This window comes from Pleurodeles waltl, chromosome 1_2 (genome assembly GCF_031143425.1).
Source record: "Pleurodeles waltl isolate 20211129_DDA chromosome 1_2, aPleWal1.hap1.20221129, whole genome shotgun sequence".
Lineage (NCBI taxonomy): Eukaryota > Metazoa > Chordata > Amphibia > Caudata > Salamandridae > Pleurodeles > Pleurodeles waltl.
In genome coordinates, this window is record NC_090437.1 from 1,284,890,021 (window position 1) to 1,284,913,976 (window position 23,956).

Consider the following 23,956-nt stretch of genomic DNA (forward strand, 5'->3'; position numbering starts at 1 on the left):
ATATTATACATCTTGCTCACGTCGGCCAAGTACCAGTTTTGCACTTAATTCTCAGTGGTGGCCATGGTCAAGCAGTCAGACTCATAAAAAGTGCAAATAGTACGAGTAATAAACCAATGTACATCCTAATATTTGCTTTTATAAGAAAAATAGTATGTTATTTGTAACATGCAGCATTACTACAGGACAGGGATGTGCTGTAGCAATCCCAAGGTGCTCTTTTAGGGGGTAGCGTAGTCGAGCAGCCTTAGGCTTATCAGAGGGGAGTGTGAGACATTCGAAAATACACACAGTCAATACATGAGAAACGGCTGAAGGAGATCCACCCCAATTTACAAAAATAACAAGTATCTTTATATATATATATATATGCAGCAGAATTAATACAATCAGGTAAGTATGTATTGCAAGAAAAATATTTGTAGATTTCAAAAGACGACAGTGGATTTTTCAGAAGCAGCAATGTTATCTTATGGAGAGAAAAACAAGTACTGACTTCAGGTATAGTACAGCGACTAAAGGGACCAATCTCCTAGACTTAAGGTAAGTATTTGACAAGGGTCAGGACACACCAACAGGTTACAGCAGGCGGCAGTAGGGCGTTCAGGTGCAAAGGTGTAGTACGGGGTCGGGTGCCCAATGTTAGTCAATGGGGATCGGTACAGTTGAAAAGAGGCTCCAGGTTTGGACAGGGAGTCAAGCAGAGGAGAACCAACAGGTGAGTTCAAGTCTTGAGATGCTCGGGGACACAGGGACACCTTCAGTCCTCTTCTTTGCGGGCCAGGGGCGACAAGGGCTTAGGTGTAATGAGTCGTCAGGTTTTCCACACCGGAAGCACTCGCAGATGAGGGGGCAGAGGCTGCAGGCAGTGTTGGTGAGTCCACAGTGGGCAACTGTAGGAAGTTGGCTCTGCATATACTATTTCAAAGTAAGAAATAGTGTGCAAAGAGTCCAAGGGTTCCCCTTAGAGGTAAGATAGTGGCAAAAAGAGATAATTCTAATGCTCTATTTTGTGGTAGCGTGGTCGAGCAGTAGGCTTATCCGAGGGTAGTGTTAAGCATTTGTTGTACACACACAAGCAATAAATGAGGAACACACACTCAAAGACAATTCCAGGCCAATAGGTTTTTATATGGAAAAAAATATTTTCTTAGTTTATTGTAAGAATCACAGGTTCAAGATTTACAAGTAATACTTCAAACGAAAGGTATTTCACTCAGGTATTCTAGGAACCTTAAATAATCACAATAGCATATACAGTTGTGACAAAAATGGCAATAAGCTATTTTAAAAGTGGACACTTAGTGCAAAAATCAACAGTTCCTGGGGGAGGTAAGTAATTGTTAAGTTCACAGGTAACTAAAACACTTACAGGGTTCAAAGTTGGGTCCAAGGTAGCCCACCGTTGGGGGTTCAAGGCAACCCCAAAGTTACCAAACCAGCAGCTCAGGGAGGTCAAAGAGGTGCCAAAAACACATAGGCTTCAATGGAAACAGGGGTGCCCAGGTTGCAGTCTGCCAGGAGGTAAGTACCCGCGTCCTCGGAGGGTCAACACACATGAGCACCGTGGCATTGGACGGCTCCCAGACATTCAACGCATGCAACAGGTGAAGAGGCTTGGCATCTCCTGGAGCACTGGAGTAAGCGATAGGAGAGGTGCCCCTGCTAGTGCAAATGGCCTCTGCTGCCGCTACGACCTCTGCAACACAGATTGGGAAGACTAGCATTGTCTAGAGGCTAGCCCCTGGAAAAAAACCTAAACATTAAGCACTGTTGCTGGAACTGCTTGACAGGAGACAGGACTTGGGTTAATTAGTCCAACCGAGCCCCCCAGCCCTAGTCCATTGGACCGGACACTGTCTGTGGACCTGAGATCCTCAAGAGCAGAGCATCCCTTTGGGTTCTGCCAGACTGGCCCCATAGTCCCCACTTGCAGCCTTTTTCTAACAGGTACTTTTCCCCATTGACTTCAGTGTGAAGCGTCCCAAGCTAACACCGCTGAAAGCACCTCTGCACCCGGACACACTAGGGTAGTGTTGGTGCTTCCTAGGACCTTAGCTCCTACTTACCTGCAGTCCAGAAGAAAAGTCCTGTAAGTCATTTGCAAGTGATCCTATGGTGTGTATGTGTCTCTCATAGGACAACATAACCGTGTTCGAGGCTCATGCCTCAAATCTCACAACTATATTTTATGTATTTCTAAAACTCGCTAACTTAAAAAGTACTTACCTGATTCCGAAGATTTTGGTGTCTAAATTGTATATAAAATTATGTGCTATTTTTGCATTTTGGTGTTGGATTTCCTTATTGAGAGTGAGTCTCATTTACTGACTGTGCCCACAAATGCCCAGCAGTACCTTTTGATAAGTCTAATATGGCCCGACCACACTATCACAAATAGGCCACATTGGGATTGCTAAAGGAAGCCCCGTACACTACCTGGAAGGGGATACCTGGATTCTGTGCACAGTTTTTAATCATTTTGGTACACTATATAGAGAGCCAGCTTCCTACATGTGGTAGCAATAATCTTGTTTAAGCAAAAGTATCATAAGAATAAAGAAACACAAACACCTGACTGCCATGTAGAATGCAACAACAATAAATAGTGTCAGTTAGGACTGGGCTGCAATTATTTTTGCAAACAGAAAAAGTGGGACACGGCAAAAAGGTTGCTGCACCCCAAGAAAAGAAAAATAATGCAAATTTCACTGTAAGCTCCAGGACATCTAGAAGGCTTCAGGAACCAAAGCCCGCCAGTACCGCTCACCGCTACGGACCTATCTCCTCACCAGTTACTGAACTCCTGGACCCCCATCACCATAGAGGACACTCAAAGACTGTTGAACTCCATCCACTCAGAAGCACCCTCGGATCCATGCCCCCATCACATCCTCAACCTGGCCAGCGCCACCATTGCACCCGAGCTCTACCAAACCATTAACCTATCCTTCGAGACCGCCACATTCCCCAGAGACTGGAAACACGCCGAAAGCAGCCCGCTTCTCAAGAAACCCAATGCCGACCCCAGGGGGCTGAAGAACTACAGACCCATCTCTCTGCTCCCTTTTCCAGCCAAGGTAATGGAGAAAGCAGTCAAACAGTAACTCTCCAAATTAGATCAGGTCCTTCCTCAACGGAAGAACAAAGAGGGTCAGACTGTCTCAACAATGGACAAGACAGAGATCCTCCTGAACATCTCCACCCCTTCTGCCTGGAACAACTCTTGGTGGCCCACCACTCTGGGTAACGCCCCCACCCCCACAGACCATGTGCGCAACCTGGGAATCATCCTGGACTCCTCCCTCTTGATCACCCGCAAAGTTAACAGTCTCTTTATTAAGCTTTTCACACCCTCCATCTCTTGCGGAAGATCTTCAAATTGATTCCCCCCAACACGAGGAAGACAGTCACCCATGCACTCATCACCAGGAAACTGGACTATGGTAATGCACTCTATGCCAGCATCACCAAGAAACTTCAATCAAGTCTCCAAAGAGTCCAGAATGCAGCAGCCACACTCATCCTGGACATCCCCGACACAGCTGCATCTCCTCCCACCTCAGAGACCTACACTGGCTCCCAGTCAACGAGTGCATCACTTACAAACTCCTGATCCACACCTTCAAGGCACTGCACAAAACCCCTCACCTTTTACGTACCCAACAGATGTCTGTTCCTCCCAGCTCGCCCTTGCGCCCGTCCCCAAAATCCAAAAAAGTACAGCAGGAGAAAGATCCTTCTCCTACCTAGCAGCCCGGACACGAAACACACTACGCCCTCAAGCTCAGGTTGACCACATCACTGAAGCAGTTCAGGAAGGACCTCAAGACCTGGCTCTTCGACTTAGCAGCACAATTACATCCAGTGCCTTGAGACCCTATTGGTGATTAGCCACGCTTTACAAGTCCATGATAGATTGATTGAAAATGCTTTTCAGCATGGCATCCAATGTAGTGGAGGAACATTTCTAATGCTGACACTATCTAGGAACTTAAGGAGTTGCCATACAATACATAACTTTTTAAGGTGAAGGCAACACTCAGTTATGTCTCATAGCTTACTTGATCAGTCTCTCAAAAGGTTAGTGGTCTACTGGTTTATCAATGCAAGTACCCGTCTTCTGGTCAAAAGGAGCAATGGAAAGGATGACCTCTGGTGCTTTCATAGGCTAAGGAACAGACCTGGCAACAGAATGCTCTACTGTTGTACACCAGCCTTTCGTCCTCCACAAGTTTGTTTTGTTTCCCCTTTGTTTCAGTTCCACAACACACTTATGGATTTTGTTGTGACAAGTTACGCTGCAGCAGTCCACCTCATGTACCTTATTCCTGCCATTCCTGAAAGCCTATTAGTAGCTCGGGACCTGGAGTAACATCCTGGTACCATGGGTCACTGGTAATTGACTACGTCTCATTGTGGAGTTCTTGTATAAAAGCTATAGATTAGGATACCTTCTGTCACTGCTCTTTGAAGTGTTCTGTCCTACACAGAACGGCATGTACCTGACATCTCTGAGGCCCACTACCAGGTCACCTTCCTTGCAATCATCTCCCACTGAGCTACCATCCAGATATTCTATTAAGAATCCCATGTTGGGTCACCTTCTTTTCTCCCTTGCCCTCCACTTGCAGTATGCTGCACAGCAAGAGTGAGGGTTGGCAGGAAGGGCTGGGTATAGCATCATCAGAGTCACTTTCACTTTGACCAACAGGTAGTTTCCAGACACCGAAATACAACAGACCAGTAGGCAATTTGGTTCATTTGGTTAGCTTTATAATCCATGCTAAATCAAATGGTGACGGAGTGAATTATTTACTGTTATTTCATAAAAACCCTCTTTTCGGATTCCAAAATGTTTTCAGTACATTTGCCGAGACTGAAAGACAAAGTATTATTTTTATTCTATTTATAGGCTTCAGACAACAGCAGCCACAGGTCCCTTACCTTAACAGTTTGCAACGCTTTCTCTGAGAGTTTCACTTCACTGTCATCAACCTGCACATTAAAAAAAGCAAAATATAAATACAACAAAATGAAAAAAAATATATATTTCCTCTGCATTGCTCATATAATTAAGTTAATATGGTAAAATTCTACTTAACATAGATCACAGATATACTTCTTATTGATTTTCTCTGATTAATAAATAATATATTAGAAAACTCATTGACCCAGCCTAACTCACCATCTACTGCAAGTGTATTTACAACGAGGACTCAGGATTTTCAAGTGATTTGACTATAAAGCTCCATATCTTGGCAAGTCAATTGATGTTGGATTCTTTCCTCACTAGGATTTATATTAAATAAATGGCCCTGTATCTTGGAAACCACCGGTTTCAGTTGGATACTTCCAGTGTTCCATAGACATGGTCTATGGCAGAGAAGGATAAGTTACTTACCTGTAAATCCTAGTTCTCTTCCAGGGGTATCCTCATCAAAGTCATAAACATTGAATATTCCCGCCCTTGTGCGGGGACCCCGCAGCATATATAAAATATACACATATTATACATGTGCAACAAACAGTCATGCAGGCTATCATGTTAAAAACAGGCTAAAATGCTTTATTTCTATGAAGTTTTTTTTTTTTTTTTTTTTAATATATATTAAAGACTACAATAGAGCATAAATATGTACCCAAGCTCCTAAAACTAGGCTTAGGGAAGTAAGCAGTAGCAAACTCTAGAGAAAAAATAGAAAAAACTGCATTGAAAAACAATGAAGCATTCTTAGCCAATAGGCTGCATGCAGGTTAACACAGGAGAACCATAAAAACTTTGGCACCGTGCCTTTAAGACCCTGAGCACCTCCAGTATCCCACCATGCCTCAGGGGTGAAGGAAAGGTGACAGTTAGGTCAGTTCTTTTTACGGTGACAATTTGTATAACTGATTCCAAACACAGTCTGTCCTGCACTTCTAGGAGATGTGCGTCCGGGGAGGAGGGTGGGTTGTTTATGACTTTGATGAGGATACCCCTGGAAGAGAACTAGGATTTACAGGTAAGTAACTTATCCTTCTCTTCCAGGGGATCCTCATCAATAGTCATAAACATTGAATAGATTAGCAAGCCCATCCCTAAACCCAGCGGACTGTCCGATAGAAGTGCAGGAATAGATATGTCTTACGCAAACAGATTTCTTAGAGAGGCCTGCCCCACTTGGGCATCCGCTCTTGCATCTGAGTCTAAGCAGTAATGTCTTGTAAACGTATGGACAGACTTCCATGTAGCAGCCTTACAAATCTCAGATATCGGAACATTGTTAAGGAGAGCAGCAGTAGCCGCTTTCCCCCTTGTGGAATGCGCTCTAGGCCGCGCTAGTAATTGTTTATTAGCTAGCTGGTAAGTATTAACAATACAAGAAACTATCCATCTTGAAATTGTAAGCTTAGATGCTGCCTCTCCTGTTCTTAAAATGACCATAGTTTACAAACAAGCGGTTAGAGTGTCTAATCGATTTTGTCTTGTCCAGATAAAATTTCAGCACTCTTTTCAAGTCAAATGAGTGCAATGCTTTCTCTGCCGGAGTCTCCGGATTGGGAAAGAACGTCGGTAAAGATATGGTCTGGTTGATATGGAATTCTGACACCACCTTCCAAAGGAAAGATGGGTGAGTTCGTAGAACCACTCTATTGTCATGAAAAACCGTGTACGGTTCTTTTGAAGACAAGGCCTGGATTTCACTGACCCTCCTCGCTGAAGTAATGGCCACTAGAAAAGCCGTCTTCCACGTAAGGTGTTGTAAAGAGGCCTTATGTATAGGCTCGAAAGGAGGGCCCATAAGTTTTGCCAGGACTACGTTCAATTCCCATGGAGGAGAAGGTCTCCGAATTGGCGGAAAAACTTTCTTCAAACCTTCTAAGAAATCCTTGACTACAGGTTTTGTAAAGAAGGATTCCTGAGAAGGCGACTTGCGATAGGCCGTAATAGCAGACAAATGTACCTTAATAGATGATACCTGCAGACCGGACTTCGCTAGATGAAGCAAATAGGACAGTATGACCTCCTCCTGCGCCCGTATGGGATTATGGCCTTGCTGACAGCACCATATGTAGAATCTCTTCCACTTAAAAGCATAAGAACGCCGCGTGGAAGGCCGTTTGGACTCTTTCAAGATGTTCATGCACTCCTGCGAGAGCCCTAGGTGCCCATACTGCAGGAATTCAGGAGCCATGCTGTTAAGCTCAGAGAGGGTAGGTTGGGATGTAGAATCCTGCCCTCCATTCTGGTCAGAAGATCCGGTCTGCACGGCAGCCTCCTGTGAGGTTTTTCCGACAGGTTGAGGAGATCCGTGTACCAGAATTGTCGGGGCCATTGTGGCGCTATAAGAATCATTCTGGTCCTGGATCTGTAAAGTTTGCTGATCACTGCCGGAATGAGGGGAATCGGCGGAAAAGCGTAGAGAAATATCCCTGACCAGTCGATCAACAGGGCATTCCCTTGCGATCCCGGACGGTAGAACCTGGATGCGAAGTCTGGGCATTTCTTGTTTACTTCGTCTGCGAAGAGATCCAGTTGAGGCCGACCCCATTGCGCGAAGATGTATTCTGCGACTTCGCCGTGTAGGACCCAATCGTGAACGTCCTCCAGGTGTCTGCTCAGAAAATCTGCTTCCACGTTTTGCTGACCTGGCAGATGAACTGCTGTAATTGACATTCCTCTGGCCAGGAGCCAATGCCATATCGCTTGGGACTCTCGCGATAGGGGTAGGGACCTCGTTCCCCCTTGTTTGTTCAAGTAATACATCGTGGTTGTATTGTCCGTCTGTATCAAGAGAGTTTTCCCCTGAATTAGCAGTATGAAAGACTTGAGAGCCAGATGGACCGCTCTGAGTTCTAGCAGATTAATGTGGTACTGCTTTTCCTTGTCTGACCACAGACCCTGCGCTTCAAAAGGACCCAGATGAGCCCCCCAACCCTGAAGAGACGCATCCGTTACTAGGGTGTCGGATGGAAGCACCTGGTGAAACAGAGCACCCACTGACAGGTGAGGTCTGTGCATCCACCATCTCAATGACTGAAGTGCTACCGCCGGTAGCTGCACTGTGTCCTCCCAGCGACCTGTTCTTTGGCTCCAGTTGGTCTCCAATGCCTCTTGGAGGGGTGTGATGTGGAGTCTGGCATTTGGGACAATAAAGATGCACGATGCCATAGAGCCCAGCAGCGATGTCACCTGATGTGCCGTAGGTGCGTTGGCTCTCAACATGTCCTGGCACTTCCTGTCTATTGAGGATAGTCGTTCCTCCGAAGGATACACTTTTTGGAGTTCTGTGTTTATGATAGCTCCTAGGTAGTGTAGATTCTGTGTTGGAATCAAGGTTGACTTCTGGTAATTGACCTGAAGACCTAGAGCTTCGCAAACTCCTAGTACAATGTCCCGATGGCTTCTCGCCTGCTCCGGAGAAGAAGCCTTCAGTAGCCAGTCGTCTAGGTACGGATATATGTATATCCTTTGTCTTCGAAGATGCGCCGCCACCACTGCCATACATTTTGAGAAAACTCTTGGGGCAGATTTCAGGCCAAAGGGTAGAACTCTGAACTGGTAATGCTGTAACGCTACTCGGAAGCGCAGGAATTTTCGATGTTTGGGAGCTATTGGTATGTGAAAGTACGCATCCTGCAGGTCGATGGAGCACATCCAGTCTCCCTGATGCAGTTGAGGGAAAATCTGGTGAAGCGCTAGCATTCTGAACTTCTGCTTCCTTATGTATTTGTTCAGCAGCCGTAGGTCCAGAATTGGCCTGAAAACGCCCTCTCGACCCTTCTTCGCCACCAGAAAGTAACGGGAGTAGACTCCCTGTCCTCTGTGTGCAGGTGGAACCTTTTCTATGGCATTCTTTTTTAGGAGGGCGAGAGCCTCCTTGTGTAGCAAGCCGAGATGAGATGAGCAGGATTGTTTTTGGTTGGTGGCAAGCGTGGTGGAGGCTGTTTGAAAAGAAGAGAATAGCCATGTTCGACAATATTGAGCACCCATTTGTCTCTTGTGATAGAGTGCCACTCGTGAAGATAAGCCGTAATACTTCCCCCCACCGGAGTGGTGTACAGTGTCGAGGGAAGCGAGATTTCATTGCTTGGTGGGTGCTTTCGGAGTGGACTGTTGAGGTCTACTTGACCCTCACTCCCTTGTGTTTCTCCGTTGAAAAAGAGGGCGTCCCTGTCGTTGCTGTGACCTTTGCGACCAATGAGGGGTTTGAACCCTCTGCTGGAAAGGGCGATGGCATACGGCCTGTACCTCCGCCTGAAATCTTTCTTTCTTTCGAGGCCCACCGCCCTCATGGTATCCACCTCGGTCTTCATGCGGGCCATCTCTTCGTCTGCATGGGCACCGAATAGAGAGTTCCCGGCAAATGGAAGATTCAGGATGCGTTGTTGTGCTTCCTGTTTCAAACCAGTGAGCCTCAGCCAGGAACATCTCCTTGCACAGATACCATGTGCGTACCCATGAGCAGCCAAATCCGCCCCATCTGCTGCCGCGCTGATAACCTGGTTGGATACCAGGCATCCTTCTTGTAGTATCTCCTGGAAATCTTGCCTGTCCTCTCTGGGCAATTTTTCTGTAAATCTACTGAGGGAGTCCCACAGAGATCGATCATACCTGCCCAGGAGCGCAAACGCACTGGAGACCTTCATTGCCGAAGCCGCCGTCCCGCATATCTTTCTCCCCAGAGAGTCTAGATGCCTGCTCTCTTTATCCGGGGGTACCGTGGATGAAGATGCCACCGAGTGGGTCTTTCGGGCAGCAGCTATTATAACCGAGTCCGGTGGCGGATCCTTCCTGAGGAACAACGGGTCCTGTTCTGGAGCCTTGTATTTTTTGAGAATCCTAGCCGGGGCAGACTTAAGCGAGGCTGGGGTCAGAAAAGTGTCCATGGTTGGCTGCAACAAACCAGGCACTAGAGGCAGCAACTTTTTCGACGCTGATCTCTGTTGTAGAGTCTCAAAGATGACCGATGAGGAGGTAGATGGTTCTGGAACCTCTATGTTGAGTTTTTGCGCTCCTCTTAGCAGCACCTCGTTGAATGTGGTAATATCATCCACCGGTGAGACTCTAGCAGGAGGTGAATCTGTCAGGGTGGGTGAGTAATGCCCGACAGATGAACCTGATGAAGACCAAGAGGGTGATCTTCTTCTTGACCGAGACCTGGATCTTCGTTGGGAGCGAGATCTGCTGCGAGACGCTGTAGCAGAGCGTCTAGGCCTCGCGGTCGGTTGGCGAGGAGCAGAACGAGCCCGTTCTGCCCTGGCTGTCGGCGATGGCGTTCTTGGCAGGGAGGCAGTAGGTGAATACATTCGCGAATATTGCGAATCTGGGGAGGCCGCTGGTCTGTTGAGGCTCTCCAGCCATCTCGGCGATAGATTGATGGGAGAGACATGCCCAGATGATGCCGCTCTTGACCGAGAAGAATCGCTCAGTATGGAGACCACTGGAGATGGCGCCTTGTCTGGCGTGGGGCGATGTTCTGCTCCCTGTGGGACAGGTAAAACCTGAGTCGACGTCGATGATTGTTTCGACGTCGAAGGGCGCCCAGCCGGTTGCTCTTGCCTCGACGTTGAGTGCCTTGACGCCGAACGGCGATCCTTGGACCTCAACCTGCTCGCCGTCGTGTGCCTCGACGTGGAGCGATGGTAGGTCGACGGCGGAAGGCTCTCGTGCCGTTGTGGTGATTTCGACGTCGTGTGTCCTGACGTCGTGGGGCGCACAGCCTTTGACATCGATCGGCGGGCTGCCGTCGACGGAGACCTGCCCCTGCGCTGATGTTCCCTCGGCGCCGTTCCCTTCGACGTCGGGTGTGTCGCCGTCGACGGCGATCTATGCCAGTGAGACGGTGGTAGCGACGACGTCGACGGTGAACAAACAGGTACTTTCCTACCTGCTGACGTCGACCGGGCCATTCTCTCCTGAGAATGGCCTTCTGGCTGTCTGGGAAGTGAGGAGGACGATGTTCTTTGCCTCTGCTGAAGCCCATGTAGCCGGATCTTCTCTCGGTCTTTTAGAGTCCTCCTAGACATGTTCTTGCAGTACTTACAAGTGTCAGGGCAGTGACTCTGAGGCAGGCACACTATGCACAGAGAGTGGGGATCTGACTGGGCCTTCTTCTTCCCACAAGCAGGGCATTTGACAAAAAGTGAAGGCATTTTTCTGTCAGAAAAAACCTTCCTAGCTCAGACAAAGATGTTATTTGTCGAGTGAAAAGTGAAAAAACGCTTTTTTAAAGAATTTTTCTGAGAAAAAACTCAGAAAAGATGAGAGCTCAATGCTCCAGGATCCTCTCAGAAGAAGCCGGAAAAAAGAACTGACCTAACTGTGAACCAACTGTCACCTTTCCTTCACCCCTGAGGCATGGTGGGATACTGGAGGTGCTCAGGGTCTTAAAGGCACGGTGCCAAAGTTTTTATGGTTCTCCTGTGTTAACCTGCATGCAGCCTATTGGCTAAGAATGCTTCATTGTTTTTCAATGCAGTTTTTTCTATTTTTTCTCTAGAGTTTGCTACTGCTTACTTCCCTAAGCCTAGTTTTAGGAGCTTGGGTACATATTTATGCTCTATTGTAGTCTTTAATATATATTTAAAAATAAAAATAAAATTTAGCCTGTTTTTAACATGATAGCCTGCATGACTGTTTGTTGCACATGTATAATATGTGTATATTTTATATATGCTCCGGGGTCCCCGCACAAGGGCGGGAATATTCAATGTTTATGACTATTGATGAGGATCCCCTGGAAGAGAAATGAAAATGTCACTTACCCAGTGTACATCTGTTCGTGGCATCAGTCGCAGTAGATTCGCATGTTCTGCAATAGCTCGCCATCTGGTGTTGGGCCGGAGTGTTACAAGTTGTTTTTCTTCGAAGAAGTCTTTCGAGTCACGGGACCGAGTGACTCCTCCTTTTGTCTCCATTGCGCATGGGCGTCGACTCCATCTTCGATTGTTTTTCCCCGCAGAGGGTGAGGTAGGAGTTGAATTGTAGTAATAGTGCCCAAGCAATGGAGTGACTAAGTATGCACCTATTTAAGGTTGAGATGATACATATATAGATAATTGAAGGTAACTTCCAAACTGCTACAGGCTCCCGGGGAGGCGGGTGGGCACATGCGAATCTACTGCGACTGATGCCACGAACAGATGTACACTGGGTAAGTGACATTTTCAGTTCGATGGCATCTGTCGCTGTAGATACGCATGTTCTGCAATAGACTAGTAAGCAGTTATTTCCCCAAAAGCGGTGGATCAGCCTGTAGGAGTGGAAGTAGTCTGAAATAATGTCCTTAATACAGCTTGACCTACTGTGGCTTGTTGTGCGGATAACACGTCTACACAGTAGTGCTTGGTGAATGTGTGAGGCGTAGACCATGTGGCTGCCTTACATATTTCTTGCATTGGGATGTTTCCTAGAAAGGCCATGGTAGCACCTTTCTTTCTGGTTGAGTGTGCCCTTGGTGTAATGGGCAGCTGTCGTTTAGCTTTAAGGTAGCAGATTTGGATGCATTTAACTATCCATCTGGCTATACCTTGTTTTGAAATTGGGTTTCCTGCATGAGGTTTTTGAAATGCAATAAAGAGTTGTTTAGTCTTTCTGATGTTCTTTGTTCTGTCAATGTAATACATTAATGCTCTTTTGACATCTAATGTATGTAGTGCCCTTTCAGCTACGGTATCTGGCTGTGGAAAGAACACTGGAAGTTCCACTGTTTGATTTAGATGGAACGGTGAAATAACCTTTGGCAAAAATTTAGGATTGGTCCTTAGGACGACTTTATTTTTGTGTAGTTGTATAAAAGGTTCCTGTATAGTAAACGCCTGAATCTCGCTTACTCTTCTCAGGGAAGTAATGGCGATGAGAAATGCCACCTTCCAGGTTAGGAACTGTATGTCGCAGGAGTGCATGGGTTCAAAAGGTGGACCCATAAGTCTAGTTAGGACAACATTTAGGTTCCATGAAGGAACAGGTAGTGTTCTTGGTGGTATAATTCTCCTAAGGCCCTCCATGAATGCTTTAATGACTGGTATTCTATATAGGGAAGTTGAATAGGTAGTCTGCAGGTATGCAGATATTGCTGCAAGGTGAATCTTAATGGAAGAGAAAGCTAGGTTAGATTTTTGTAAGTGAAGCAAGTAACCCACTACATGTTCTGGAGTTGTGTGTAATGGTTGTATTTGATTAATATGGCAGTAGCAAACAAACCTCTTCCATTTACTTGCATAGCAGTGCCTGGTGGATGGCCTTCTTGCTTGTTTTATGACTTCCATACATTCTTGGGTAAGTTGTAAGTGCCCGAATTCTAGGATTTCAGGAGCCAGATTGCTAGATTCAGCAATGCTGGATCTGGGTGTCTGATCTTTTGGTTGTGCTGTGTCAACAGATCTGGCCTGTTGGGCAATTTGGTGCAGGGTACCACTGAGAGGTCTATCAGCGTTGTGTACCAGGGTTGCCTTGCCCAAGTTGGTGCTATCAATATGAGTTTGAGTTTGCTTTGACTGAGTTTGTTTACCAGGTAAGGAAGGAGAGGGAGAGGAGGAAAAGCGTAAGCAAATATCCCTGACCAGTTCATCCATAGGGCATTGCCTTGGGATTGTTTGTGTGGGTACCTGGATGCGAAGTTTTGGCATTTTGCGTTCTCCCTTGTCGCAAACAAGTCTATCTGAGGTGTTCCCCAGAGTTTGAAATAAGTGTTCAGAATTTGGGGGTGAATTTCCCATTCGTGGACCTGTTGGTGATCTCGAGAGAGATTGTCTGCGAGTTGATTTTGTATCCCTGGTATAAACTGTGCAATTAGGCGAATTTGGTTGTGAATTGCCCAATGCCAATTTTTTTGTGCTAGCAGGCTTAACTGCGTGGAGTGCGTCCCTCCCTGCTTGTTTAGATAATACATTGTTGTCATGTTGTCTGTTTTGACGAGAATGTATTTGTGAACTATTATTGGTTGGAAAGCTTTTAGTGCTTGAAAAACTGCTAGAAGTTCTAGGTGATTGATATGCAGTTTTGTTTGATGTACGTTCCATTGTCCTTGTATGCTGTGTTGATCGAGGTGTGCTCCCCACCCTGTCATGGAAGCATCTGTTGTTATTACGTATTGTGGCACTGGGTCTTGGAAAGGCCGCCCCTTGTTTAAATTTATGTTGTTCCACCACAGAAGCGAGAGGTAAGTTTGGCGGTCTATTAACACCAGATCTAGAAGGTGACCCTGTGCTTGAGACCACTGCGATGCTAGGCATTGTTGTAAGGGCCTCATGTGCAGTCTTGCGTTTGGGACAATGGCTATGCATGATGACATCATGCCTAGGAGTTGTAATACCATCTTTGCCTGTATCTTTTGTGTTGGATACATGCGTTGTATGATGGTGTTGAAATTTTGAATTCTTTGTGGACTTGGAGTGGCTACTCCGTTTGATGTGTCTATTATGGCTCCCAGGTATTGTTGTACCTTGCGTGGCAGAATTTTGGATTTTGTGAAATTGACGGTGAACCCGAGTTTGAAGAGGGTTTGTATGATCTGATTTGTGTGATTTGAGCACTGTATGAACGAATGGGCCTTGATTAGCCAGTCGTCCAAATATGGGAACACATGTATTTGCTGCCTTCTTATGTGTGCAGCGACTACCGCTAGACATTTGGTAAAGACTCTTGGTGCGGTTGTTAATCCGAAAGGCAGTACCTTGAATTGGTAATGTATTCCTTTGAATACAAACCTTAGGTATTTCCTGTGCGATGGGTGTATTGGTATATGGAAATAAGCATCCTTGAGGTCTAAAGTTGCCATGTAGTCGTGTAGTTTTAGCAATGGCAATACTTCTTGTAGTGTGACCATGTGGAAGTGGTCTGATTTGATGAAAGTGTTCACTACTCTGAGGTCTAGGATTGGTCTCAGCGTTTTGTCCTTCTTTGGTATCAGAAAGTACAGTGAGTAAACTCCTGTGTTTATTTGTGTGTTTGGCACTAATTCGATTGCATTCTTTTGCAATAGTGCCTGCACTTCTATCTCCAGGAGATTGGAATGGTGTGTTGTTAAATTTTGTGCTTTTGGTGGTATGTTTGGAGGGAATTGTAGAAATTCTATGCAATAACCATGTTGGATAATTGCTAGAACCCAAGTGTCTGTAGTGATTTCCTCCCATGCTTTGTAATAATGACCTATTCTTCCCCCCACTGGTGTTGTGTGGAGGGGGTGAGTGACATGTGAGTCATTGTTTAGTAGTAGGGGTTTTTGGGCTTTGAAATCTCCCTCTATTTCTAGGGAATTGCCCTCCTCTATATTGTCCCCGAAAACCTCCTCTATACTGTCCCTGGTAAGTGGACGGTGTTGCTTGTGAGGTGCTGGCTTGTGTGCTTTGACCCCGAAACCCCCCTCGAAAGGGCGTTTTACGGAATGTGCTGTAATTCCCTCTGCTCTGCGGGGAGTAGAGTGCGCCCATGGCTTTGGCAGTGTCCGTATCTTTTTTGAGTTTCTCAATCGCTGTGTCCACTTCTGGACCGAACAGTTCTTTTTCATTAAAAGGCATATTGAGAACTGCTTGTTGAATCTCTGGTTTAAATCCAGACGTTCGGAGCCATGCATGCCGTCTGATAGTTACAGATGTATTAATTGTCCGTGCAGCTGTATCTGCAGCGTCCATGGAGGAACGTATCTGGTTGTTGGAGATGGTCTGTCCCTCCTCAACCACTTGTTTCGCCCTATTTTGGAAGTCCTTGGGCAGATGTTCAATGAGATGTTGCATCTCGTCCCAGTGGGCTCTGTCATAGCGCGCAAGTAGTGCCTGGGAGTTCGCGATGCGCCACTGGTTTGCAGCTTGTGCTGCGACTCTCTTACCAGCTGCATCGAACTTGCGGCTTTCTTTATCTGGGGGTGGTGCATCTCCAGATGTGTGAGAGTTGGCCCTTTTCCTAGCTGCTCCTACAACAACAGAGTCTGGTGGCAGCTGTGTAGTGATGAAAACCGGGTCCGTAGGAGGCGGCTTATACTTCTTTTCCACCCTTGGTGTGATTGCCCTACTTTTGACCGGCTCCTTAAATATGTCTTTTGCGTGCCGGAGCATACCAGGGAGCATAGGCAGGCTTTGGTAGGAGCTGTGGGTGGAGGAGAGTGTGTTGAACAAGAAATCATCCTCGACCTGTTCTGAGTGGAGGCTTACGTTATGAAATTGTGCTGCTCTAGCCACCACCTGAGAGTACGCGGTGCTGTCTTCTGGTGGAGATGGCTTTGTAGGGTAGGCCTCCGGGCTGTTATCTGACACTGGGGCGTCGTATAGGTCCCATGCGTCCTGATCTTGGTCACCCTGGCTCATGGTGGTGTGAGCTGGGGAGTGAGATGGAGTTTGTGCTGGTGAAACGTTAATCACGGGCGGAGGAGAGGGTGGTGGTGTAATTCTTTTAACCACTTTTGGTTGTGGTGCTTGTTCCGTCTGGAACTCCAACCTTCTCTTTCTCCTAATGGGGGGAAGGGTGCTTATTTTTCCTGTCCCCTGCTGAATGAAGATACGCTTTTGCGTATGGTCCACATCAGTTGCTTGTAGCTCTTCCTCAAACCTATGCTTTTGCATTTGGGAGGTTAGCGAGTGCTCTTCTGTATAAGAGCCTGAAGCTGGGTCGCTTGCAGTTTGTTTCGGCGTCGAAACTTTGTCTGCGTGTTTTTTCGGCTCCGAGGTGACTTTTTTCCTTTTCGGGGCCGAAACCTCTCGGCGTCGATCTGTTTCGGTGCCGCTGTCTCGGCGTCGAGCCGTGTCCACACCGGCATCTCGGTGTCGAGGCTTGTCTCCAGCACTTTCTCGGTCCCGAGAAGGCTGCGTGCCGGTGTCTCGACCGGAGTCGGACGATCTCGGCACTGTTTGGGCCTTTTTCGGTGCCGACGGTCGGTCACCGAATTTATGGGTGGAGCCATGGCCTGGTGGCAGTGGCGTCCCCTGGGCCTTGTAAATGTTTCTTTGTGTGGTTTTCGACGTCTTACTCACGGTTTGTGTGTCGTCGAATCCTTCGGAGTCTGAGTCTTGGATCGAGAAGGTACCTTCTTCTTCCTGTTCCTCGAACTCCCGTTGGGCTGTCGGTGCGGACGCCATTTGAAGTCTTCTGGCTCGACGGTCTCGGAGTGTTTTTCGGGACCGGAACGCACGACAGGCCTCGCAGGTGTCTTCGCTGTGCTCAGGTGACAGGCACAGGTTGCAGACCAAGTGTTGGTCTGTGTAGGGGTATTTATTGTGGCATTTGGGGCAGAAACGGAACGGGGTCCGTTCCATCGGCGTTCCTCAGCACGCGGTCGGGCCGACCAGGCCCCGACGGAGGATCGAAAAACTACCCAGAAGGGCACCGGAGCTCTTCGATCTTCGATGCAGTGTTGGATCTAAGTACGCCGATCCCGAACGCAACAATACCGACGAAAATCTTCCGAAATTAACTATTTTTTCCGTTCCGAAACTCGGAGCGACAGGAACACGTCCGAACTCGATGGCGGAAAAAAAACAATCGAAGTTGGAGTCGACGCCCATGCGCAATGGAGACAAAAGGAGGAGTCACTCGGTCTCGTGACTCGAAAGACTTCTTCGAAGAAAAACAACTTGTAACACTCCGGCCCAACACCAGATGGCGAGCTATTGCAGAACATGCGTATCTACAGCGACAGATGCCATCGAACTAAATGTTACTTACCCAGTAAGCATCTGTTTGTGGCATGTAGTGCTGTAGATTCACATGCTCTGCATACTTCTATCATCTTGTGTTGGGGTCCGGATGATTGCAAGTATTTTTTCTTGGAAAAGTCTTTCGTGTCATGAAGTGTAGTGACGACTCCTTTTGCTGGTAATATGCATGGGCATCAACCATTGTTAGTCTGTTTTCCCGCCGATGGGTGAGAATGGAGTGTATTATATTTGTAAAGATAGAGATGTCCATACATGTGAATATAGAAACAAATGTGAAGAGTCTTCAACGGCCAGATGTCCTGGGAGGAGGCTGGGCTCATGTGAATCTAAAGCACTACATGCCAGAAACAGATGCTTACTGGGTAAGTAATATTTTTATTTTAATTGCATGTGTAAATATAGATAAACCTGCTCTGCACAGACTGTAAAGCAGTGCCTCTCAAAAGGGGTGGCTAACCTGTGGGTGTTGCAGTAGTCTAGGAAAGTGTATGTAGCACTGCCTGCCCAACATTTTCATGCTGTGTGCTAAGATATCCACACAATCATGCAAAGTGAAGGTGTGTTGTGTGGACCATGCAGATGCCTTACATATGTCAGCTATGGGAATGTTTCCTCAAAATGCCATGTTTGCTTCTTTTTTCGAGTGTAGTGTGCTCGAGGATGAATAGGTAATGGTGTTTTGGCCTTTGCATAACAGGTCTGGATACATTTAACAATCCATTGGGCTATGCCAGATTTAGAAGTAGGGCTCCTTTTGTGTGGTGGTGAGAAATCAACAAAAAGCTGTTAAGGTTTTCTAAAGGTTTTAGTTCTATCAGTGTAGTACATAAGTGCCCTCTTAACATCTAACGTGTGGAGAGCTCTTTCCGCAACAGAATCTGGCGTTGGAAAGAAAACTGGCAATTCAACACATTCGTTTAGGTGGAATTGAGATACCACCTTTGGTAAGAATTTTGGGTTGGTGCAAAGAACTACTTTATTCTTATGTATTTGGGAAAAGGCTTCTTGCAAGGCCTGGAGGTCACGGACACACCAGAGTGAAGTGATAGCAACCAGGAATACTATTTTCCAAGACAAAAATTGTAAAGGGCATGAATGTAAAGGCTCAAATGGTGGCCCCATGAGTCTTGTGATCACAATATTTAGATTCCAAGAAGGTACTAGATGTGCTCTTAGCGGAATCACTCGAGTCCTTCCATGAAAGCTTTTTAATAACTGGAATTTTGAAAAGTGAATAATGTTGTCTGATCTGAAAGTAAGCAGCTATGGCTGCCAAACGTAATCCGATTCAAGTGTACGTCAAGTTTACTTTTTGCAAATGAAAATGGTAGGAAAGAATACACTGCACTGAACTCTTGAAGGGGTTCCCATTCTTTGGAGGGACAGTAGGAGACAAAACGCTTCCTTCTGCTGCATAACATGGGCTAGTAGTGGGTCTACACGCTTCCTTAAGAATGTCCATGCATTTTTGAGACAGGTTAGGGTACCTGAATTCCAGGGCTTTAGGAGTCAAATCGCAAGGTCTAATTCCTTGCCTCCGGTTTGAGGGGAAGCTTCTTGTGAGGAGCTAGTGTAAGTTCAGTGGTGAACCACAGATGTCTGGCCATTGTGGGAACCACCAAAATTTACATGAGGGATGTTTGCCTGAGCTTCTGAACCAGAAACAGAACGAGAGGGAGAGGCGGAATAGCGTAGGCAAATATTCCTGACCAGCTCAACCATACAGCATTTCCTTCGGACTGTGGGTGCGGGAACCTGGAAGCGAAGTGTGGGGATTTTGCGTTTTCTTTTGTTGCGAAGAGATTCATGTGTGGGAACTCCCACTTTTGGAAGCAGGACTTGTCAGTGGAGTTCCCACTGGTGGACTTGCTGCTGCTTCCTAAAAAGTTGTTGCGTGTCCCAGGGATATGTTCCACTAGTAGGTGAATGTTGTGGCAAGTAGGCCAATGCCAGATCATCTGCGAAAGGTGGGACAGCTGTAAAGAGTGTAACCCCCTCAACCATGCCTCCCCCATTTTTACACATAATACTTGGTTGTCATTTTGCCTATGCAGATTTGTTTATGAGGTGTGAAAGTTTTGAGAACTAGTTGAACAGCCAGAAGTTCTACGTAATTCATGTGCATTCCGCAATGTTTGGGATCCCAGAAATCTTGGAATGTGAGATCCTGATGATGAGCACCCCATCCTGTCTGTGAGGTGCCTGTTGTCAGAACGATCTGAGGAACATGGTCGAGGAAAGGCCGCCCCTTTAACAGGTTGTTTTTGTTTCACTACTGCAGAGAGCAATGGATGCGGCTGTCTACCAAAACTAGATCTTCTAGACAACCCTGTGACTGAGACCACTGACATGCTAGACATTACTGCCACGGACGCCTGTGCAGGTGAGAATTTGGCACAACGTAAGAGACCATCATGCCTAGAAGTCTCATGACACATCTGACTGAGACATGATTGGGGCAAAAACATTAAAATTGTGTTTAAAAATGTTGTATCCTTGCTCTGTTGGAATAAGCTAATTCAAACTGTGTGTTCAGAACGGCCCCTATTTAGGGTTGGCTCTGAAGAGGCTGCAGATGGGATTTTTGTAAGTTGATAGTGAAGCCTAGCTGATGAAGCAATTCTATGGTGACTTAGGTGTGATGTAGACATAGGTTGAGAGTGCTGGGTTTGATAAGCCAATCGTCTAGATATGGGAAAACGTGAATATTTTGTCTCTGCAAAAGCTGCTACCACTGCAAGGCATCCGAACTGGAGTACTTTGAACTGGTAGTGTTTGCCTGCTATGACAAATCTGAGGTATCTGTGCTGCGCCGGCGTAAAGCAATGTGAAAGCAAGCGTCCCTTCAGGTCTAATGATGAGAAGAATTTACTTTGTTGAAGGAGTGGGATCACGTCCTTGAGTGTTACCATGTGAAAATGCTCTGACAGGATGGAATAATTTAGAGGGCTGTGATCTAGAATAGGCCTTACATCCATTTTGGGAATCAGAAGGTACAGAGAGTATAGCCCATCCCTTGACAGTGAGGAGGAACAGGCTCTATGGTCCCTTTGTTTAATAGAGTCTGAACTTCCTGTTGGAGCAGATCGATGTGTTTTGGAGAAAGTTTGTGAGTGTGAGGGGGAATGGCTGGAGGAGTGGAAATGAGCTCCAGACAGTAACCATGATAAATAAAATCCAACACCCATTGATCTGGTGTCATATTTTACCAGGCCGGGAAGAACTACTGCAGACGTCCCCCAACAGTTGTGTTGCGTAGTAAGGAGGGAAGGAGCAGGGAGTCACTGTTTTGCAGCTGTGGTGAAGCCATGTGGGGAGGGTGTTTTGCCTCTTCCTTTATTGTTGTTTCCCCTGTAGGAACCTCTATAAAAACCTCTATGGGAGGGTGTGTGCGCCTGTCCTTTATTGAAAGATAAGGTGTCAATGGCTGTGGATTTAGAGGTTGATTTATACCATGGCCGGCAAAATAAGTCACGTGTAGCAGGGGTCTGCAAGGCACCCATGGTCTTAGCCACCTCATTGTCTTTTGCATTTTTTAATAGTGCCTGATTGACTTGTGGATCGAAGAGGAGCTCCTTGTCAAATGGTACATTAGGAATAGTTTGCTGTACCTCTGGTTTAGATCCAGAAGTGCGTAACCATGCATGCCGACATAAAAGGATGCTGGTATTTATTCCCCTAGCAGCCATGTCTGCAGAATCAAGTGCACAGCGGATAGAATTATTAGAAATAAGCTAGTCCTCACTTAAGATTTCCTAGCCCCTCTTCCTGTGCTCCTCTGGAGGTGTTGGAGGAGCTCTCCATCTCGTCCCAGTGGGCACGATCATACCTAGCAAGAAGGCCATGTGTATTAGCGATACACCAATGATTGGCAGCTTGGGCTGCAACATGCTTCACAGACGCCTCAATCAGCTCGCTCTCCTTATCAGGAGATTGAGTATCTCTAGCAGCCTGGGAGTTAGCTCTTTTCCTAGCATTAGGAACTACCAGGGAATCTGACCTCTAATAAAAATGGGGTCTGAGGGTGAGAATTTACATTTCTACTTTACACTCTGAGTGATGATACTTGGTAGGATCATTAAATATGTCCTCCGTGTGCATCATCATTCCCTTTAGCATAGGGTGGTATTATGTGGCCGTCTGCAAGTTGGAGAGAGTTTCAAAGAGGAAATCATCCTCAATGGGCTCTTTATCTAAGGGCACCTAATGAGAAGTGGCCGCCCTCCCAATAAGCTCCTGAAAGGAAGTAGTGTCATCTGGCAGAGATGGTCTAGCCGGATAGGCATCCGGATCTGTATAGAGATCTACATCACACTGCAACCAAGGTTCTGTGTGTTATGGGAAAGGTAGAGTACTGTCACCTGCTCCTTGATCACCTTGAGCATAGTGGGGGGAACCCGGAGGTAGAACGTCAATGGGGTCAGCCTGTGAATGTGGAGGTGAAGAAGAAGGCAAATTAGGGTGTATGGCACCAGTCTGTTCTTTCTTTTGTGTTTGCCAGAAGGCACAGGACTATCAATAGACTTCTCAAAGGAAAGCTGTCTTTTAGAAGGTGTTGAAACAACACTTTTGACCAAAAACACGGCCAGACTGTGGTTGAATATGAAGCTGTGTCTGCTTAATGTCTAGTTGCTGTTTCATCTTATGAAGGATGGGTTCTATAGAAGTACTCTGCTCCGAATACATGGAAACATTAAATTTTTTCAGCGCCAAATCACTCTTATGTTACAGTGGTGAAACGGTCAGTGCCGAGGCAGGTGATGATGTTTTCAACGTTGGGGTTGTCAGTGCCAAATGGGAGCAGAAAAATATCGGTGACTAAGCAGGAGATGCACGGCTTGGCGCGGAGATGGTCTGCTTTGGCTTGGATTTCGGTGCCAAGCTTGATGGTTGGGTGTCCAATGAGTCTTTCAGTACCGACCATGGCCCGACGGCAGTGGTGACCCAGTAGTCCTTGCTTCGGTGAGAAGTGTTTGTTTTTTGGGGCGAACAGGGGAGCCAATACTCACGGATCGCTGGGCTGGAGGGAGAGCTTGCATCTCAAGAACCATGTCCAAACCGACTCAGTCGTCAACGGAAAAAGCCTCCTCCTCAGCTGCCACAGCCTCCTGTATTTTCTGCTATGACTCGGACTCAACATCTTGCTGTCCAAATATGTCTGAGGTCTCTACGATCCTGTGTTGCTGCATCTCACGAAGATGGGTCCTTCAAGCCTGTAGGGATTTTTTTTTTTTAATCGAAAAAAAAACAAAATAGGTTGCAGACCTGGTGCTAGTTGTTTTGTGGGAAGTTCGTGTGGCACTTAGGGCAGGAAGGGAAGGGAGTACGTTCCATTCGAAGTTCATTCTCTTTGCGGTGGAATCGAGAAAATGGTGGCCCGAAAGGCCTCCGTCGGAACGAGATCAGACGAGTGATTCCTTCTTGTACCAACACTCAAAGAATGGAATGTACACGTTCAAATAGACAAAACCTATGGTAGGGAAGCTAACTCGAATGAAAGAGTCTTAAAGACGGCCTCAAACTGAAGCTCAGTGAAAACACGATTGGACCCGACGGCAGAAGAAAACAATTTAACAATGAGTCAAAAAAAGTTGAAAGCCTTTCAAAGAAAAACAACTTGCAACTTTCTGACCCAACACCAGATGGCAGAAATATGTATATCTACAGCCACACATGCCAAACAGAGTTTATGATGAAGGGGTAGCTGATATCTCTGGAACCAATTTATATATGTTGTATTGTGGTGCTGTGGGCCCCAGGGCCTCACCCAGTTACCACTCCAGACAAGGAAGAGAAACTGAATTGGCTAAGTAAACTTTTGACCTTAGTCTGAGCATAGATGTTAATTTGTTGTTAATTGGTAAGAAGCACAGGTTAAATATGTTGAGGTGCAGTAATCACAGTAATCACTGTAGCCCACTGTAGGAAGCTGGCTCACTATACGGTGCACTAAAATGAAGTACACTGTGCAGAGAGTCCAGTAGATCCCCAAAGGTCTGCAGAGGCAGAAATAGAAAAGTCTAGTGCCCTTTTTGTGATAGTGTGGGCGAGCAGTTAGGCTTATCAAGGAGTTGTGTTAAGCATTTATTGTACTCACAGAGGCAATAAATGAGACACACACTCAAAGAATAAATCTGAGACAAATTTAGAAAAATAACAATTGCTTTTATATGTGCTTTGAACCAAGGAATGTCGTTATAAAGTAAGCAGTTTTTATATTAAAAATACTTTGCTGTTTCAAAAATTGACACAGCAATTTTCAGAGTCTTCATTGTTAACCTATGGGAGGAAAACAAGAATGCATTTTCACAGGTACATACAC

At 46.3% G+C, this 23,956-nt stretch overlaps 1 protein-coding gene across 1 annotated transcript in view; it reads right to left on the minus strand.

The window, feature by feature from the left end:
- Positions 1 to 23,956, minus strand: part of DNAAF9 (dynein axonemal assembly factor 9) — a 597,478-nt gene that overhangs the window by 321,566 nt on the left and 251,956 nt on the right. Inside the window, exon 19 of the mRNA XM_069205040.1 lies at positions 4,948 to 4,998. Within this exon, the coding sequence (XP_069061141.1) occupies positions 4,948 to 4,998 (51 nt within the window). The remainder of the gene's footprint in view (positions 1 to 4,947; positions 4,999 to 23,956) is intronic.